The 16,047-nt window shown below is 42.5% G+C and overlaps 1 protein-coding gene across 1 annotated transcript in view; it reads right to left on the bottom strand.

The window, feature by feature from the left end:
* MYO15A (myosin XVA) overlaps positions 1 to 16,047 on the bottom strand; it is a gene marked incomplete at its 5' end in the record, with an annotated part of 148,107 nt that overhangs the window by 21,428 nt on the left and 110,632 nt on the right. The window contains 9 exons of the mRNA XM_082261824.1: positions 1,208 to 1,281; positions 1,592 to 1,664; positions 2,489 to 2,561; positions 6,176 to 6,348; positions 6,616 to 6,821; positions 12,131 to 12,205; positions 12,432 to 12,543; positions 12,663 to 12,804; positions 15,693 to 15,811. Coding sequence (XP_082117950.1) covers positions 1,208 to 1,281; positions 1,592 to 1,664; positions 2,489 to 2,561; positions 6,176 to 6,348; positions 6,616 to 6,821; positions 12,131 to 12,205; positions 12,432 to 12,543; positions 12,663 to 12,804; positions 15,693 to 15,811 — 1,047 coding nt within the window. The remainder of the gene's footprint in view (positions 1 to 1,207; positions 1,282 to 1,591; positions 1,665 to 2,488; positions 2,562 to 6,175; positions 6,349 to 6,615; positions 6,822 to 12,130; positions 12,206 to 12,431; positions 12,544 to 12,662; positions 12,805 to 15,692; positions 15,812 to 16,047) is intronic.

The raw sequence follows: 16,047 nt of genomic DNA, 5'->3' as shown, positions 1-16,047 counted from the left end.
AGGTCCACAGTCTCTGGCATCTTTTTTAGAAGGTCCACAGTCTGTAACAATTTCCTGTACGAGGTTCACAGTCTCTGACCATCTCCTGCACGAGGTTCACAGTCACTTATATGCAATTTTTGTTATAGCTTCCAAATGCAGCATTTTTATTGCACCAGTTAAAGATTTTAAGTATGTATTGTTTTCAGTTTTAGACATGCACTTTTATATATGTAGACTTCTTTTTTTTTCTTTGTTGACTCTCATATTGGTGTTGTGTTCTTTTTTTTTTTAATTATTAAATTTTTTTTCGTTTTCATGTGTATTGTTTTAGGTATATATTTAATGGCGCAGTGGCATCTACCAATCATGTAGAATCTGATATTATTAATTTTGAAAATGAACCCAATGCACTTTATCACTTATTATCTGATATTCCCTCATCTCTTCATCTTCATTTAATTGCATGTATGCGTGTTTGTGAATATGCAGGTATTTTTGAATGCACTATGTGTATGTACATGTATATGTACAGTATGTTATCCATGATGTTTTACAATTGTGAGGCTCATGATTTTATCAGCCACAATCATTTTTCATTATCTTATGTTTTATTGTAGCCCTGATGAAGGGGGAGTTTCTTAGACTCCTAAAACGCATCTTAACACATCAATAAATGAATTTGGTCTGGCGCTCTTTCCATATATGCACATTTTTTCCTGGTAACCTGCTTGAGTACTCACAGTAAGCTAACCTTGCCTGTTGTGAGCAGTCTGGCCTGAGCCATTGGGCTCTTCAAATGTTATTCGCTCTCTCATTACCTCGTTTAAACTCATATCAAAGTCCCAGCGCCTCTTGGATGCTCTTTTTTTCATTGGAATCTCCTGTTGGAGGTCCACAGTCCCTGACCAACTCCTGTAGGAGGTCCAAAGTCTCTGATCATCTCCTGTAGGAGGTTCACTTAAAGTCTTCTGTAGTCCTAGATATAATTCATAGAATTTGCGAGCTTATAGTTATGCCAAGGGCTACAGCTAAGGCCCTAACACCTCCTATATTGACCGCTACTGAGTTATACCATATGAACTGCTGTGTTTTCAGCTGTATTAATGAAAAATACTGTAGGAATCTATAATGGAGCATGGTTGAATTATGATGATATTGGTTTAATCAATAAAACATCACTAATCTGTGATAAATTTAAAAGCATGATACATTAAAACAATTATACCTTCAAGACAATGGTGACCACATCCAGCTCGGACTGACCCTTCAGAGGAGTGTCCCCCATGAACCTCATGACAGCTGCAGGAAAAGAGAAGGTCAATCTACAGCTCTTTAACCTCGGTTCACACTGGTGCGATGCAGGAACCAGTGCGATTCCTGTGTGGGTTCCCGCATCGCATCCTACTTGCAAACAGTTCACACTGCGCTCTGTGAACCGCTGCGGGTGTCAATAGAAAGTTAAAAAGTAAAAAAAAATTCAGAAACTTGCCATGTTAACAGGGCCAACAGCTACAACAAAGATTTAAAGAATTTTAAGATAATGAAGTAGTAAATGTTTTATATTACTTTCATAATTGTGCCAGTTCGTGCTAGTTGGTTTTATTATTACCTAGGAAGAGTTCAGCAGCGATTCTGTTCATGCTCCTGTCACTGAATTCAATGAGAGATTCTTGTATGGGGTTCTGTAAAGAAACACAGAGCAGGTTATAGATGGGCAGAAACAACTGTGATGCCCCCTATACATGTGCAGTTACATATTTTACATAGAAACATTTTTTTAAAGCATAAACACACAGGGCTGCTGATAGGGGGGTCCACCAGTCCTCCTGTAGGGGTCCGTGCAAACAGGGGGCTCCAACAGCACGGGGAATCGATGCAGTCAGGCCGAGGGGCAATTACAGAAGGAAGCCCTGTGCGGGCTCTCTGCAGCAGCAGAAAGCCAGTTTCTCCCCCCTCCTGCCAGCTTTCGGCTGCTGCAGTGAGAGACAGACACAGGGCATCGTTCCTGTATTTGCTTCTGCGGAACCGATTTCCCTCCCTGCCTCCCTGTTCTGCCTGCTTCTGACCCCCCCCCCCCGTGTTCCCCCTTTTCACTGTGATCCCCCCCCCCCCACAGCCCTGCATACTTCCCTGTCCTGTAAAAAAAAAAAAATTTATAAAAAAAATAATCATTAAACATTGTAATAAATAATTAAAAAAAAATGTACAATAAAATAATTGTAAAAATTGTTAATATTTTTAAAAAAAATATACATTTTTTTTCTTTAAACTCTCTGTTATGTTTGTGTCCGCTAATAATGATTTTAGTGTATTTTTAGTGAAAATATTGTCTTGATAAATTTGGGCGGGCCCTGCCAGGTAGGCTGTACGGGCCCCGTGATTTCTAACAGCAGCCCTGTAAACACATATTAATTTAATAAAAGTACTATTTTATAAGCACTGAAAATGAAATGCATTCCCATCAACCCAAAGTTCATTTTGATAAAGAGTTTGTATCCCCCATCACCTTGCTAAATTTCAGAAATTCAGCTGGATCTCTGGACTCCCTGCTTTTCTTTGAGCCTGGTTTGGAGGAATCTCTGGAATAAAAGACATAAAAAATATTGTTAGTCTTGTCAGGCACTCCATGAGTATGTTCACACTTATTCTTAAGGATTAGAAGTACAAGTAGAGAAATATAATTTTTTTGACAGTTATTTGACATCAAAAGTCCCATCCCTGCATATAAAACAACTAACCCAAAATAGTGACAGTAATAACATTCTGACAGAGGTTCTAGTACCTCCTCCCTCTATCCACAACCCCAGAGCTCCACTTTAACCTCCCTGGCGGTATGCTTATTTCAGATTTTAGGTGCTGAAACCGGTACCATTTTTTTGCATGTAATTCTTAAGGACGAGCAGCCCAAACCAACTATTTACATATGATTTTTTTTTTTACTGTGCGTTCTTCTTTATAACATCTCGGGTATGATAAAGTTTGAAACACAAAATCATAAATTATAATATAATAAATAACTATAAATAAGTTAAAGTACACATATATATATATATATACACACACATACATATATATATATATATATATATATATATATATATATATATATATATATATAAATATATAAAGTACAGTAAAACTGCAGGCAAGGGCACTGGGGGGCAAACTAAGGTCAATTTATTTTATTTAGTTATGTAATCCAATAGGATTACAATATATAAGTGTGTTGGTGTGTTTTACTTTATGAATTTGCCCCTGGTTCCACCCCCCTGTGACACGATGCTCGCAGGGAACTGAACCTGGGGCACACAGCATCAGGTGGAAGATCCGGCCGCCGGAAAACATCGCGGGATCCCGGGGACAAGGTAAGAAACCTCTTCCAAGATCCAGCGATTTCTCCTTGGCGGTACCCCGAGTGTGGTTCGGGCTTACCGCTAATGGCACTGAAATTCCACCCTGAGCCACACTCGGGAATACCGCCAGGGAGGTTAATAAAGGTTGCACTCATTTTTTTTTACTGTTAACGTGTTCTTCTGTTATAACTGTGGAAACAAGCAGCTTTAGACACCAAGGTTTGCTGACGTCATTTATGTAAAGAATACCATTACAGCCTGCACAAGAAGCAAAGTAAACTTATGGCTCCATTCATACCTATGCAGTTTGCGTTTGATCCGTTTATGCAGAGCTTTTTGTAGTGCATTTTTGCACACACGATTTTACCGCAATTTTGTTGCATTTTTCCACGATTTGCGTTTTGCATTTTTTATGCTTTATTTATTTTTAAGCCAATTTGTTGTTGGGCAGATTAAAAATTGCAAAACGCAAATCGCAGTAAAATCGCAGTAAAATCATGAAAAATTGCTGCAAAAACGCACTACATGCTTCTCCATTGACGTCTATGAACCAAAAAAGCATCATTTTGTGTTGAAAAAGGTCCCTGATCCTTTCCAAAACGCAGTGGCTGAAAAAAGCAAAGATGTAAATGAGTCCCATAGAAAACCATTCTAAATGAACTGTAGTGCGTTTCTGCAAAAAGCACCAAAAAAACGCACAGGTGTGAACCAGGCCTTAGACTCTTCTAAACAGAACCTTTACTCCCTTCCTTGATTGATATTTTTGTTGGAATAAAGCTGGCCATAGATGGATAGAAATCCAGATGGTTCAGCAGGGGCCTGTCAATCAGTGTGTGACTGACCCTGCTTGACAGAAGTTGATTGTTTTATCAACTTTTGTTGAAGGGACACGCTGAAAAACTTTTGTCAATCAGTGGTTGCAGCCAATTGGCCACAGATCAGTGTATTCTGACAGCAGCAGGAGCTAGTATCAAAATACCATGTTCCTGGCGGAGGGGATTCCTCCATCCATCTGGATTGTGTAGATGGAAATACATGATTGCACATTGCATGATGATCCAGACATTAGTGGGCATCCTGTAACTCTACGCGTTTCCTGGATCAATGTCCACTTCCTCAGGAGTAGCTGCACCAATTATTCTAAAAAGGTTATATTAAAAGAAAAGACTAGTGTAGTATTGTATACAAAATGGGCAAATCCCCAAAATTTGAGGAACAAATGTGTATATAGTGGCCAATGGCCCGAATACTGACAGATCAGCTAAAAAGAGGGAAGGGGGGAGGGGAGTGGGGGAGTCTTGAAGCCCTGTGGGTGGGGGGCGCCAGGGAATGCCCACCCGGGGGCTGAGGTGATGTGCCCCAAACGGACCCCGAGGGCAAGTGGAGGGTGGACCAGGTGTCCATAAAAGGGCAAAGCCATAATTTGAATATATAGTTGGTGGCACATTGACCAGTATTGATTGGCCAGCGGCCATATTGTACAGAGGCGATGTGACCGTTTGGGTCACATCGCCTCAGCCCCCGGGGTGGACATTCCCTGGCGCCCCCCACCCACAGGGCTGAAAGACTCCCCAACTCCCCTTCCCTTCCCTCTTTTGAGCTGACCTGTAAGTATTAGGGCCATTGGCCACTATATATACATTTGTTCCTCAAATTTTGGGGATTAACCCACTTTATATATGATACTACTCTTTTTTTTGTATTATCACCTTTTTAGAATAATTGCTGCATCTACTCCTGAGGAGGTGGACATTGATCCACGAAACGCGTAGAGTTACAGGATGCCCACTAATGTCTAGATCATCATGCAATGTGCAATCATGTATTTCCATCTGTTATAACCATGTATATTCTAAAACATCATGTATACGAATGCTAATATATATTTTTTATGAAATTTTATAGTGTCTACAATAATTATTCAATATGGATCAGCTCAATTAATTGTTTTTTAACGTGAATTGTTATCATGTCTGCAAAATTGTTACTATGTAATTTGTTATTACGCAATAAATTCACTATCATATCTTGTCTCTATTGATTGATACTATACCTCATGTCCTCTGATTAGGTTTCAGTCCTAACTGTTTTTGCTCTTAAAAATATGTTTGTTGTCATGTATCAATAAATTCTTTTTTAATTTTTATTATCTTGTTGTTACCCATTTTTTGTATGACACCACGAAAGTCCCATACATTGCCCCCCCTCTACATATGTTCTATTGGAGTCATTCGTGTTGTGAATGCAGTGGCCCATTGAGGTTTGGCTACATGGGCGTTTCCCAATCCCAATTGGGCTACTTTATTTCAGCTGCTTCATGATGACCCCTGTTAACATTTTTTGTTAAAATTCACTATCATGTGTACTACTGAAATTTGAAGCGATTGGCTGCATTTAAAGTCCCGTTGACCGATGTTTTTCCTTTTTCTTATTCTAAAATATTGTAAAGGGAAGATAGGCCCAAAACTAGCTGGTGGCAGTTTGTAGTTTAAAGGGTTAATTGCCTAATTAACTTACCCCACTGAAAATCTCTCTCAGGCTGCTGGCACCTAGAGTGGGGTCCCCGCAAGCTGGAAAATCTTTGTGGAGGGTGCAGCTGAGAGGGGCATTTTTACGTAAGTGACAGCGCTGTGCGAGATTGGCCATTCCTTTGTCATGAGTTGATGAGGTGGGCAAGGATCTGATATCCACTTTCGTCACAAAGCCAAATTACAATGGTAAATATTGTATTTATGCTCTGCCAATCCTCTCCTGCCCTAAGCACAGGCCCAGGAGATGTTTTTAATAAATATGGTCCTGATAACAGGGATAGTTGAAGCTTAGAAAAGTATTCAACGCACCCTGTAGCTTTCTTCTCCTGCTCCTCTTGTGCCACCAGCCTCTGGCCCTCTCGGAAGTACTTCTTGGCAAACTCCACCATGTTGTACGGACTGCCCTGCAGCACAATCTCCGAGGTGGATGGATCAGTGTAATCATCCAAGCTTTCCGCGTATTCACTGGGAGTGGGCGAACCCTGCATGAAAAAATTAAAGGCAATTTAAAAGTAAGCCATCTAGCACTGAACAAAATGTTTTAGGTGAGGTAGGTGGTTAAGAGTAGACATTGTTTTATTTTTAGGCAATTAACATTAGGGAAGAGCATAGTCGGACTCTTGGAAGTGGTGCTCAGTTTGGGGCTCTCTCCTGCTTCGAGCAATGGTGGCCTCCAGCATTGGTTGTGACAGATCAGTAAAGGTCCTCCTAAAATACAGAAGACAAGCTCTATATACACGTTAACTTACATCTGTTTTTCTGTCAAATTCATGAGCCACAGCCGTTGACGCAACAGCTACGGCCACCGCTGCTGATGCTGCTGCCCGGCTCTCCCTGTTCTGAGGCTCCCCCTTTCTGTCAGCTGGTAGATTTACAAAATCAGGAGCTGCAACCGGTTGCACGTGCTCTGCTGGGAACAAAGCTGACCGACCATGGATAGCTCCAAACTTCCAGCCTGAAGAGGAAAGATATGATTTTATGCTATCATTATATTATGTATAATGTCAGTCCATCTGCCTTACACATTGTATCAGGTGATTCCCACCTCTGTTGCTAGGGCCTCTTGTTAAATCATGGTAAATAGTGTTTAAAGTCCAATTCCACCTTTTCTGAGTGGACTTGGGCCTTAAGGCATGCTAAAGGGGCCTTAGTCCATATTATTGAAGGGTTAGAACATGCTGTCAGCTCTGTTTAGTGTGCCCTTTAGGCCCCTTGCACACAGTACTGATGTTTGAGCCTCTGCTTTTTTGGACGTAATTTTAGGCATTTGTTTTGCGCAAATTTGCGCAGATTTATGCACTTTCGTGCATTTGCACGCACAATACCTTCCTAGGAAAAATTCATATTTATGCTCCTATGCGTGTATTTGTGCGCATATGTGTGTATTTGCGCACACCGCCGCAAAATACTGACCGGGAATGCAGGTTTTCCTATTTTTTTTTTTTTTACTGAGGAATACTCGGCGCTTGTTTACGCGCCTGTGTGCACAGACACATTGTAAATAATGGGCTACATTTTAGTTCAGTAACATTAAAAAAAAACGCTGTACTGAGTTTTTTTCAAGCTGCAGCGTGCAAGAGGCCTAACTGTATTTATGGCAATTTTTTTTCTCTTTTAGAGTTGGATAGAGTGTGGAAGGGTTAGAACCCCATCCAGTATTTTATTGCTATATGTATGAGATCAACCCCCTCTATTTGTCCTGGTGATCATTATTCCCAAGAAAAAAAGTGATAAACCTAAAATATTACAGCTGTCACCAGAAAAGTGGTGAAGGGACACCTTCCAATGGGGGCACCTGTTCACATGATAAATGTTTTAAGAGGGTATTTATTTATAAATAAAAGTAATATTTATAAATATGATTTTACATATGTTTTATTTGTATACAGCTTATTATTATTTGGCAACACTCCTCCTGATGAAGCTGTTGTTTGGGAAACATGTTGAAGAAAGCAACAGTGTAGCCTTGATGAAGAAGAGAAACATTAAAACTTCTGCTGTAGGTAAACTGTATATTTTTATACAGTTGTACTGGGTTTTTTCAAGCTACAGTGTGCAAGAGGCCTAAGTGTATTTATGGCAAAACTTTTATTTTTATTTTTAGTGTTGGTTAGTGTGTGGAAGGGTTGGAACCCCAGCCAGTATTTTATTGCTATATGTATGAGATCCATAGGCGTGCGCACGGGGTGTGCCGGGTGTGCCTGGGCACACCCTAATGCCCAGGCACATCTGGCACACCCCAGGGCTTTTTTGCTGGCAGAATGTGTGGGATCTCTATTTCAGCATCTCTACTAATTGATAATGGCAGCGCTGTGAGTGAGACTATTTTTCAGTCGGCTGTGTACCTCTCATAAATGAAGTCACTGACCGCGGATTAAGCAGGCAGACGGCCGCATTTGCCGATGCTACCTCTATAGTTCCGGCTACAGCATCACTGACAGCTGAATATCACTCCGCCACCTGCTGTCAGGAATGCTGTAGCTGGACTATAGATGTAGCATCAGCTGCAGTGGCAAAACAATAGGGGGTGCAACCCGGCCCCGTGCTGAAGGGGGCCCCTGTAGCTCCCCTGTCACATTTGTCTACACCTGTGTCGGAGTCGGTTCTAGGTACAGAGGACTACTTGTCACCATCCTGGATAGTGGATACAGCTAGCATCAGGCTGGATAGGGGAGCCAGCGGGGCTGCATATAGGAGAACCGATCTCCTTATTCACTGCTTGACTCCTGCAGGGCTTTCAGTGGCTGCAGGAGTGGGATCGGTTGTTACTGTATGCCGTCCCACCGGACCTCCTATCCAGCCTGCTGCTAGCTATCCACGATGGTGACAAGCATCCGTACCTAGGACTGCCTCCTAGCTCCGCCCCCCGACTCCAGCTTCAGCTCCCGCCTCTTCTCTCAATGCCGTTCCTGCTGCTGGGCAAGGTAGGAGAAATGCTAGAAATGCCTCCTATCCCTTTCTGCCTGGTAAGACACAAACACAATGTCTGCCACAGCAGAGTGTAGTGTTCCAGCCTGGTGTCCTACTGACTGTCACTCTGCCCCCCCCATACTGCCCCCTCCATACTGCCCCCTCCCATCATGCTGCCCCCCTTTACTGCCCCCTCCTGACACACTATACCCCCACTGCTGCCCCCCATACTGTCCCCTCCTGTTATTTTGTCCCCTCCATCCTGCCCCCTGCCATCATGCTGCCCCCCATACTACCCCCTCCTGGCACACTCCCCCAGTACTGCCCCCCCTCCCATTACGCTGTCCCCCTCCCATCATGTTGCTCCCCCATACTACCCCTCCTGGCACACTGTCTCCCAGTACTGCCCTCCACTGTCCCCTTCCATCGTGCTGCCCCCATATCATACTACCCCCTCCTGGCACACTGTTCCCCCATACTTCCCTCCACTGCCCCCTCCCATCACGCTGTACCCCTCCCATCATGCTGCCCCCCCATACTGCTCCCTCCTGGCACACTGTCCCCCAATACTGTCCCTCTCCCATCATGCTGTCCCCCATACTGCCCCCCTCCTGTCACACTGACCCCCCATATTGCCCTCCACTGCCCCCCTCCCATCATACACTGCCCCACCCTCCAGTCGCACTGCCCCCATCCCGTCACACTGCCCAGGTACCCTTCTTAGATAGGGTGGCTACATTTATTTTCTTGTTTAGACTTTCTTTTATTTTCATCTGGTGATCTGGCCAGCAAGTCTGTTGTTTCAACAGAACAAGCTCTCTTGCAGAGGTAGCAGTTGGAGGGATATGACAAACCATCTCCCACTGACAGCAGTGCTTACAATGATCATATTTTTTATGTAAAACCTTTATACTAAAAGGGAAAAAAATATTTTTGCTGTAACTGATTATACATTGTTTGCTGGAGTTTGGCTTCAGTTTGTCAGTGTATTTAAATCTGTTACTAACTTTAACACTACCCCCCCCCCCCCCGCTGAAGGTGCCACCTGTGCTCCCTCATCCAGATTGAGGCACTCTCATACAGAAGGTGTTACTGTGTGTGACAGGTTTGGCGGGAGGATGGTGGTGGAGAACAGGGAGCTGCAAAATGCACCTTTGCCTTTCAAGAAAAAAAATCCTTGCACTGGCCCTGTATCCAGGTTACTTGTTTCCTACGTGTTCTCTGGTCCCCCCTCCCCCGCAGTGCTACCGGCATTCCCAATGTGGCTTCTAGAAAATTGTAAAAACACTAAAAAATAAAACTAAAAAAAAATGGTTAAACTTCTGTGCACGTCCACTGCCCTACTGACACCTTCAACTGCCCTACTGACACCTTCCACTGCTCTACTGACACCTTCAACTGCCTTACTGACACCTTCCACCGCTCTACTGACACCTTCAACTGCTCTACTGACACCGTCCACTGCCCTACTGACACCTTCCACTGCTCTACTGACACCTTCAACTGCCCTACTGACACCTTCCACTGCTCTACTGACACCGTCCACTGCTCTACTGACACCTTCAACTGCTCTACTGACACCGTCCACTGCTCTACTGATACCGTCCACTGCCCTACTGACACCTTCCACTGCTCTACTGACACCGTTCACTGCCCTACTGACACTTTCAACTGCCCTACTGACACCTTCCACTACTCTACTGACACCATCCACTGCTCTACTGACACCATCCACTGCTCTACTGACACCGTCCACTGCTCTACTGACACCTTCAACTGCCCTACTGACACCTTCCACTGCTCTACTGACACCATCCACTGCTCTACTGACACCGTCCACTACTCTACTGACACCATCCACTGCCCTACTGACACCGTCCACTGCCCTACTGACATCGTCCACTGCTCTACTGACACCTTCAACTGCCCTACTGACACCTTCCACTACTCTACTGACACCATCCACTGCTCTACTGACACCATCCACTACTCTACTGACACCATCCACTGCTCTACTGACACCGTCCACTGCTCTACTGACACCGTCCACTGCCCTATATCAAAGTTTCCCTTTACACCAGAGTCCACAGTACTCTTTACATCCAATTTCCCAGTGTAAAGGGGAACTCATTGCACATGGTTGTGGGGCGCTTGCAGAATGCCCCCATTCATTTGAATGGGTCGCAGTCAGTGGGTTCTACACCTGCTGAAAGCAACAGGGGATATAATTGCAGCTGTGGCATATGAACATGCTCAGCCCTGCCTCTACAGCTAAAAGATGGTAGCGGTTGAGGGGTGGTAAAAGAACGTTTCGAAAGCAGAGTTTTACTGCCCTTCAACCTCTATAAAAAATTAAATGTTTTAATAAGTTACAAATATTAAGTGTTTCATTTATTTATTTAATACATTTAAAAAATGTTTTGATACATTTAAATGTTTGTTCACATTTATTTATAAGGGTGTTTGCGTGTGTATGTGTGTATATATATATATATATATATATATATATATATATATATATATATATATATGCGCATGTGAGTTTGAGTTTTGGGGTGCACACCCTAATGCAATAGGCTGCGCACACCTATGATGAGATCAACCCCCTCTCTTTGTCCTGGTAATCATTATTCCCAAGAAAAAAAGTGATTAACCTAAAATATTACAGCTGTCACCAGAAAAGTGGTGAAGGGACACCTTCCAATGGGGACACCTGTTCAGATGATAAATGTTTTAAGAGGGGATTTATTTATAAATAAAGGTAATGTTTGTAAATATGATTTTACATATGTTTTATTTGTATACAGCTTATTATTATTTCGCAACACTCCTCCTAATGAAGCTGTTGTCGGCGAAACATGTTGAAAAGAGCAACAGTGTAGCCTTGATGAAGAAGAGAAACAAACTTCTGCTGTAGTTAAACTGTATATTTTTTTATTGTGATTTTAAATGGGTACTTAATAAATAATAAAAATGTAAAAAAATCTTACAGGATTTGTACTGTTTAGCACTGTAAATATCCCACATATTTGGAAATTGGTCTACAAAAAAAACAGTTTTTAACTCTTCCTTATTCTATCCAAAATGAAAATTATTTTTTTCTTTGCTTTACGTTATACTTTAAGCACTAATTTAGCTTGATAAGTCAGGGCCCTGATGGACCCTAATAAAAGTATTCAAGCTTTTCACCAATATCCATATTCCTGGGGGTAACCCAGGAATCAGGAACACATCTAAGGAAAACAGCACACAAAGAGCAAGCAGACTTTTCAATGGTGTCAATAGACATCAAAGTTTTGAAAGGAAAAGGCAAAAAAACATGCAGAGAGAAAGGACATGCCACGAAAAACCCACCAAAATCTTGAATGCCGCGTTTCAGCTCCTCCAAATATATGACTTTCTTCCTTACAACGCAGCCATAGTTTTGGCCTGGTGAAGAATCCCATTGGGCAGCGTGAAAATTCACAAATCAAGTTAGAGGGATGGAAAAAGTGTCTGTCCCACTGACATATAATTAATACAGTGCCAGTCTATAGTCTAAGTATCACTATGGGCCCATAAAAAAATGAAATATACAACTGTTGGGTACTCATAGTTCAGCCCCCCATTGTTATCCATTGCTGTGCTTTAGCTACCTACAACAGTTGGCACTGACCTTTTTGTAGTCCATCTAGAGGCTGCAAACGGATGATATCTCCTTTATGGAAACTCAGGGAACTCTTGTCTTCCGTCACATGATTCTGCACAGCGACCACATAATTGGAATCCTGAAAATGCAAAACAAAACAAAAAGAAAATGAAATTAACTTTTGCTGTACAGCCGAATACAAAAACAAACATCACACTTGGTGGCCTAAAAATATATACCTATCCCATTATAACTTACCTTCTTCAGCTCCATGAGAAAGCTGTCTATCATACTTTTCACCTGGCTGGACCTTGAGGAGAAGAGAATAAGCTTCTCATTGGTTAGGTTGAACTCCAGCATGTTCTTGGACAGCACCGTGACAAACATGATGTCTGTGTAGCTACAAGGGCACAAAAACACTGGGCAATAAAGAAACTTCTACAAAAATGATAGTCCATTAAAAGATACAATTTAAAACTGCATTTGCTGCAATACTCACCTTTAATCCAGAGCAGTCTCCTGCAGTACTTCTTTTCTGCCACAAGAGTTCCTCAGTTTTCCAGTTTGAATTATGCCCACCATCACTCAACCTACTTCCACTGAGCCCAGGCTGTCATGTATCTGCCTCCAGCTTGTAAACGAACAGTTCAAGCTGAACTCCGGATGAAGGGATCACTCCCCTCGTACCTGCTTCTAGCGTCTCATATCAATGGGATGAATATTGCCCCAAGGGACAGAATAAGGCAGGCATGGGGCTGCATCTAGCCCCCGGGCCACAGTTTGGAGACCCCTGCTCTAGAAAATCTGTTCTGAAGCAGAGAAAATTGTGCTCTCAATTGTGTTTTTCCAGGTTTGGTAACTCCCAGATTAGGTTATGGAACTCTATGGCTTCAAGGGGACTTTGGAGGGAAGAAATATTTAACCCTGTGTCCAGGTCTTATCAAAGACCTGAGTGTGCAGGTGTGCACAGCAGTGATTTAGGATTCCACCCGGGAGACAGGAGGTCCCCTGCTCAGAGGCCAGGTTGTGGGCCAGAGCAGCAGGGAGCTGCAGAAGAGAGAGAGCTGAGCAAGCTGAGAGAAAGTTGCAGAGTTGCATGTGAGAGATCAGCTAAAGGACCTAAGCTTGAGATCTGAGCTGTAGCGCTGCAAGAGGAAGCCAGGAGGCTTAATGTCATTTACTTTCGTCTTTGAAGTAATGGTGGAACTCCCTGTCAGGGTAACCTTTTGTTTTTGTTTGGAACTTTTACTTTTTCTTTGAATAAATGTGGGCCAAGAAGCCCTGAAACAGTATTTCCTGGCTGAACTGAACTCCTTGGAAAGCGCTTTACTTTGAGCGAAATGCCCTAGAATATCACAAAAGATTCACATTTTTCAGCTTTACATATCCTCTCTGAGCCCTACTCTTTGAGCCAAGGGTTAGAGCTGAGAGGCCCCTTTCAACAAGGGTATACAAGAACCTATAGACATAGCAGGCCTTGTGACTGCTATGGGGCCCAGAGATGTCTGGCTTCACAGTAATTTATGCAGCTAACGCATTTAAGGCCAGGTTCACACATATGCAAATTAGATGTGGGTTTTTCCCACATTCAATTCATATGACAGGAGAGTGTTACCGGCTCCCAATGAAGCCGGTTCACACAGCTCTGGTGCGGCTATGGCCTGTATTGTAGAAGGGTCCTGTGCGTCTTCTGGTGCAATTCAGGCAAAAATGCAGGCCTGATTTGCACCTGAAATGGTGAACAGACAGGCCCCTGCTGTGAGCCGTGGCCACAGCGTATGTAAACGGAGCCTAACAGATACATTTGGATATGTAACCCATGCAACCCATACATACTGTATAAAGAAATCAAGACAAATAAATTCAGAAATGAAGTTATGTGTAATAAAATGGAATGATGCAGGGAAAAAGTATTGAACATGCTAACTGAAATTTATTTAACAAAATACTTTGTTAGTAATGACAGCTTCAAGATGCCTCCTGTATGGAGAAACTAGTCGCATGCAAATCTCAGGTGTTCTTTTGGCCCATTCTTCCACATAAACAGTCTTCAAATCTTGAAGGTTCCGTGTGCCTCTTCTATGAACTCTGATCTTCAGTTCTTTCCATAGATTTTCTATTGGATTCATATCAGGTAATTGACTGGGCCATTCAAGCAGCTTTATTTCTCTGAAACCAATTGGCTCTTTGTGTTTGGGATCATTGTCTTGCTGAAATTTCCACCCTTGTTTCATCTTCATCATCCTGGTAGATGGCCGCAGAGTTTCATCAAGAATGTCTTGGTACATTTTTTGATTAATCCTTCCTTCAATGACATGAAGTTGGCCAGTACCGTATGCTGAAACAGCCCCACACCATGATGTTCCCACCTCCAAACTTTACTGTTGGTATGGGGGTGTTTTTGGGGTGATGTGCAGTGCCACTTGACCTCCAAACATGGTGTGTATTATGGCACCCAACGAGTTAAATTTTAGTTTCATCTGACCAGACTATATTCTCCCAGTATTTCACAGGCTTGTCTAAATGTTGTGCAGAAAACTTTAAACAAGCTTCAGCATGCTTTTTCTTCAGCAATAGAGTCTTGTGTGGTGGGTGTGCATACAGGCCATGGCGGTTGATAGCATTACTTATCGTTTTCTTTTAAACAATTGTACCTGCTGATTCCAGGTCTTTCTGAAGCTCTCCACAAGTGGTCCTTGGCTCTTGGACAACTCTTCTGATAATGTTTTTCACTCCTCTGTCAGAAATCTTGTGAGGAGCACCTGGTCATGGCTGATTTATGGAGAAATTATGTTTTTTTCCACTTTGGGATCATGGCCTCAACAGTGCTCACTGGAACATTCAGAATTTAAGAAATCTTTCTGTAACCAATTTCATCAGTATGTTTTGCAACAATAAGGTTGTGAAGGTCTTGAGATAGCTCTTTGCTTTTACCCATCATGAGATGTTTGTGTGACACCTTGGTAATGAGACACCTTTTTATAGGCCATCAGTTGAGACTGAACCAGCTGATTTTAATTTGAACTGACCAGGGGCAGGATGGTTTTCTAATTACTGATAGATTTCAGTTTGTCCTTCCATGCCTTTTTCCACCTCCCTTTCTTCATGTGTTCTTAACTTTTTCCCTGTGTCATTCCATTTTTATTACACATAACTTAATTTCTGAATTTATTTGTTTTGGTTTCTTTGTTTGTATGGATTGCATGGGTTGTTACCGACGTGGTGAAAATTTCATGTCAATAGCACCTTTGGAAAGTCAGAAAGATAAATTTGAGCCCTTGCACTGACCTGTAGCTCCGGAGGACTCTCAATTGCTCTGGTGCATTGTCGCCACTCTTTAGCATCTTCAGGAGCTTTATGCCAGTATGAGAAACACCAAGAATCTGTACACCGGTGCCAACGCTACCCTGTATGGGAAAGGCAAATAGACACTGAGACTCATCCCAGCCTAATTAACGTCACAGGGGATACTTTGAGTTGGTTGTGCTTTAATACAGCAATAATTAAATGATACCTACATCCCAAATTTCATAATAAAAACACCAATGTCCAGTAGGATATTGGAGAAATGGAGTGGGCTAGGAGGGACTTTACTGGTATCGTACTCTAAAATGTACAAATACATAAGTATGTAAAATTGAAC

Source organism: Pelophylax lessonae, assembly GCF_965119305.1.
Source record: "Pelophylax lessonae genome assembly, chromosome: 6".
Lineage (NCBI taxonomy): Eukaryota > Metazoa > Chordata > Amphibia > Anura > Ranidae > Pelophylax > Pelophylax lessonae.
Note: the sequence above shows the minus strand (reverse complement) of the source record. Positions and strands in the feature narration are given on the sequence as shown.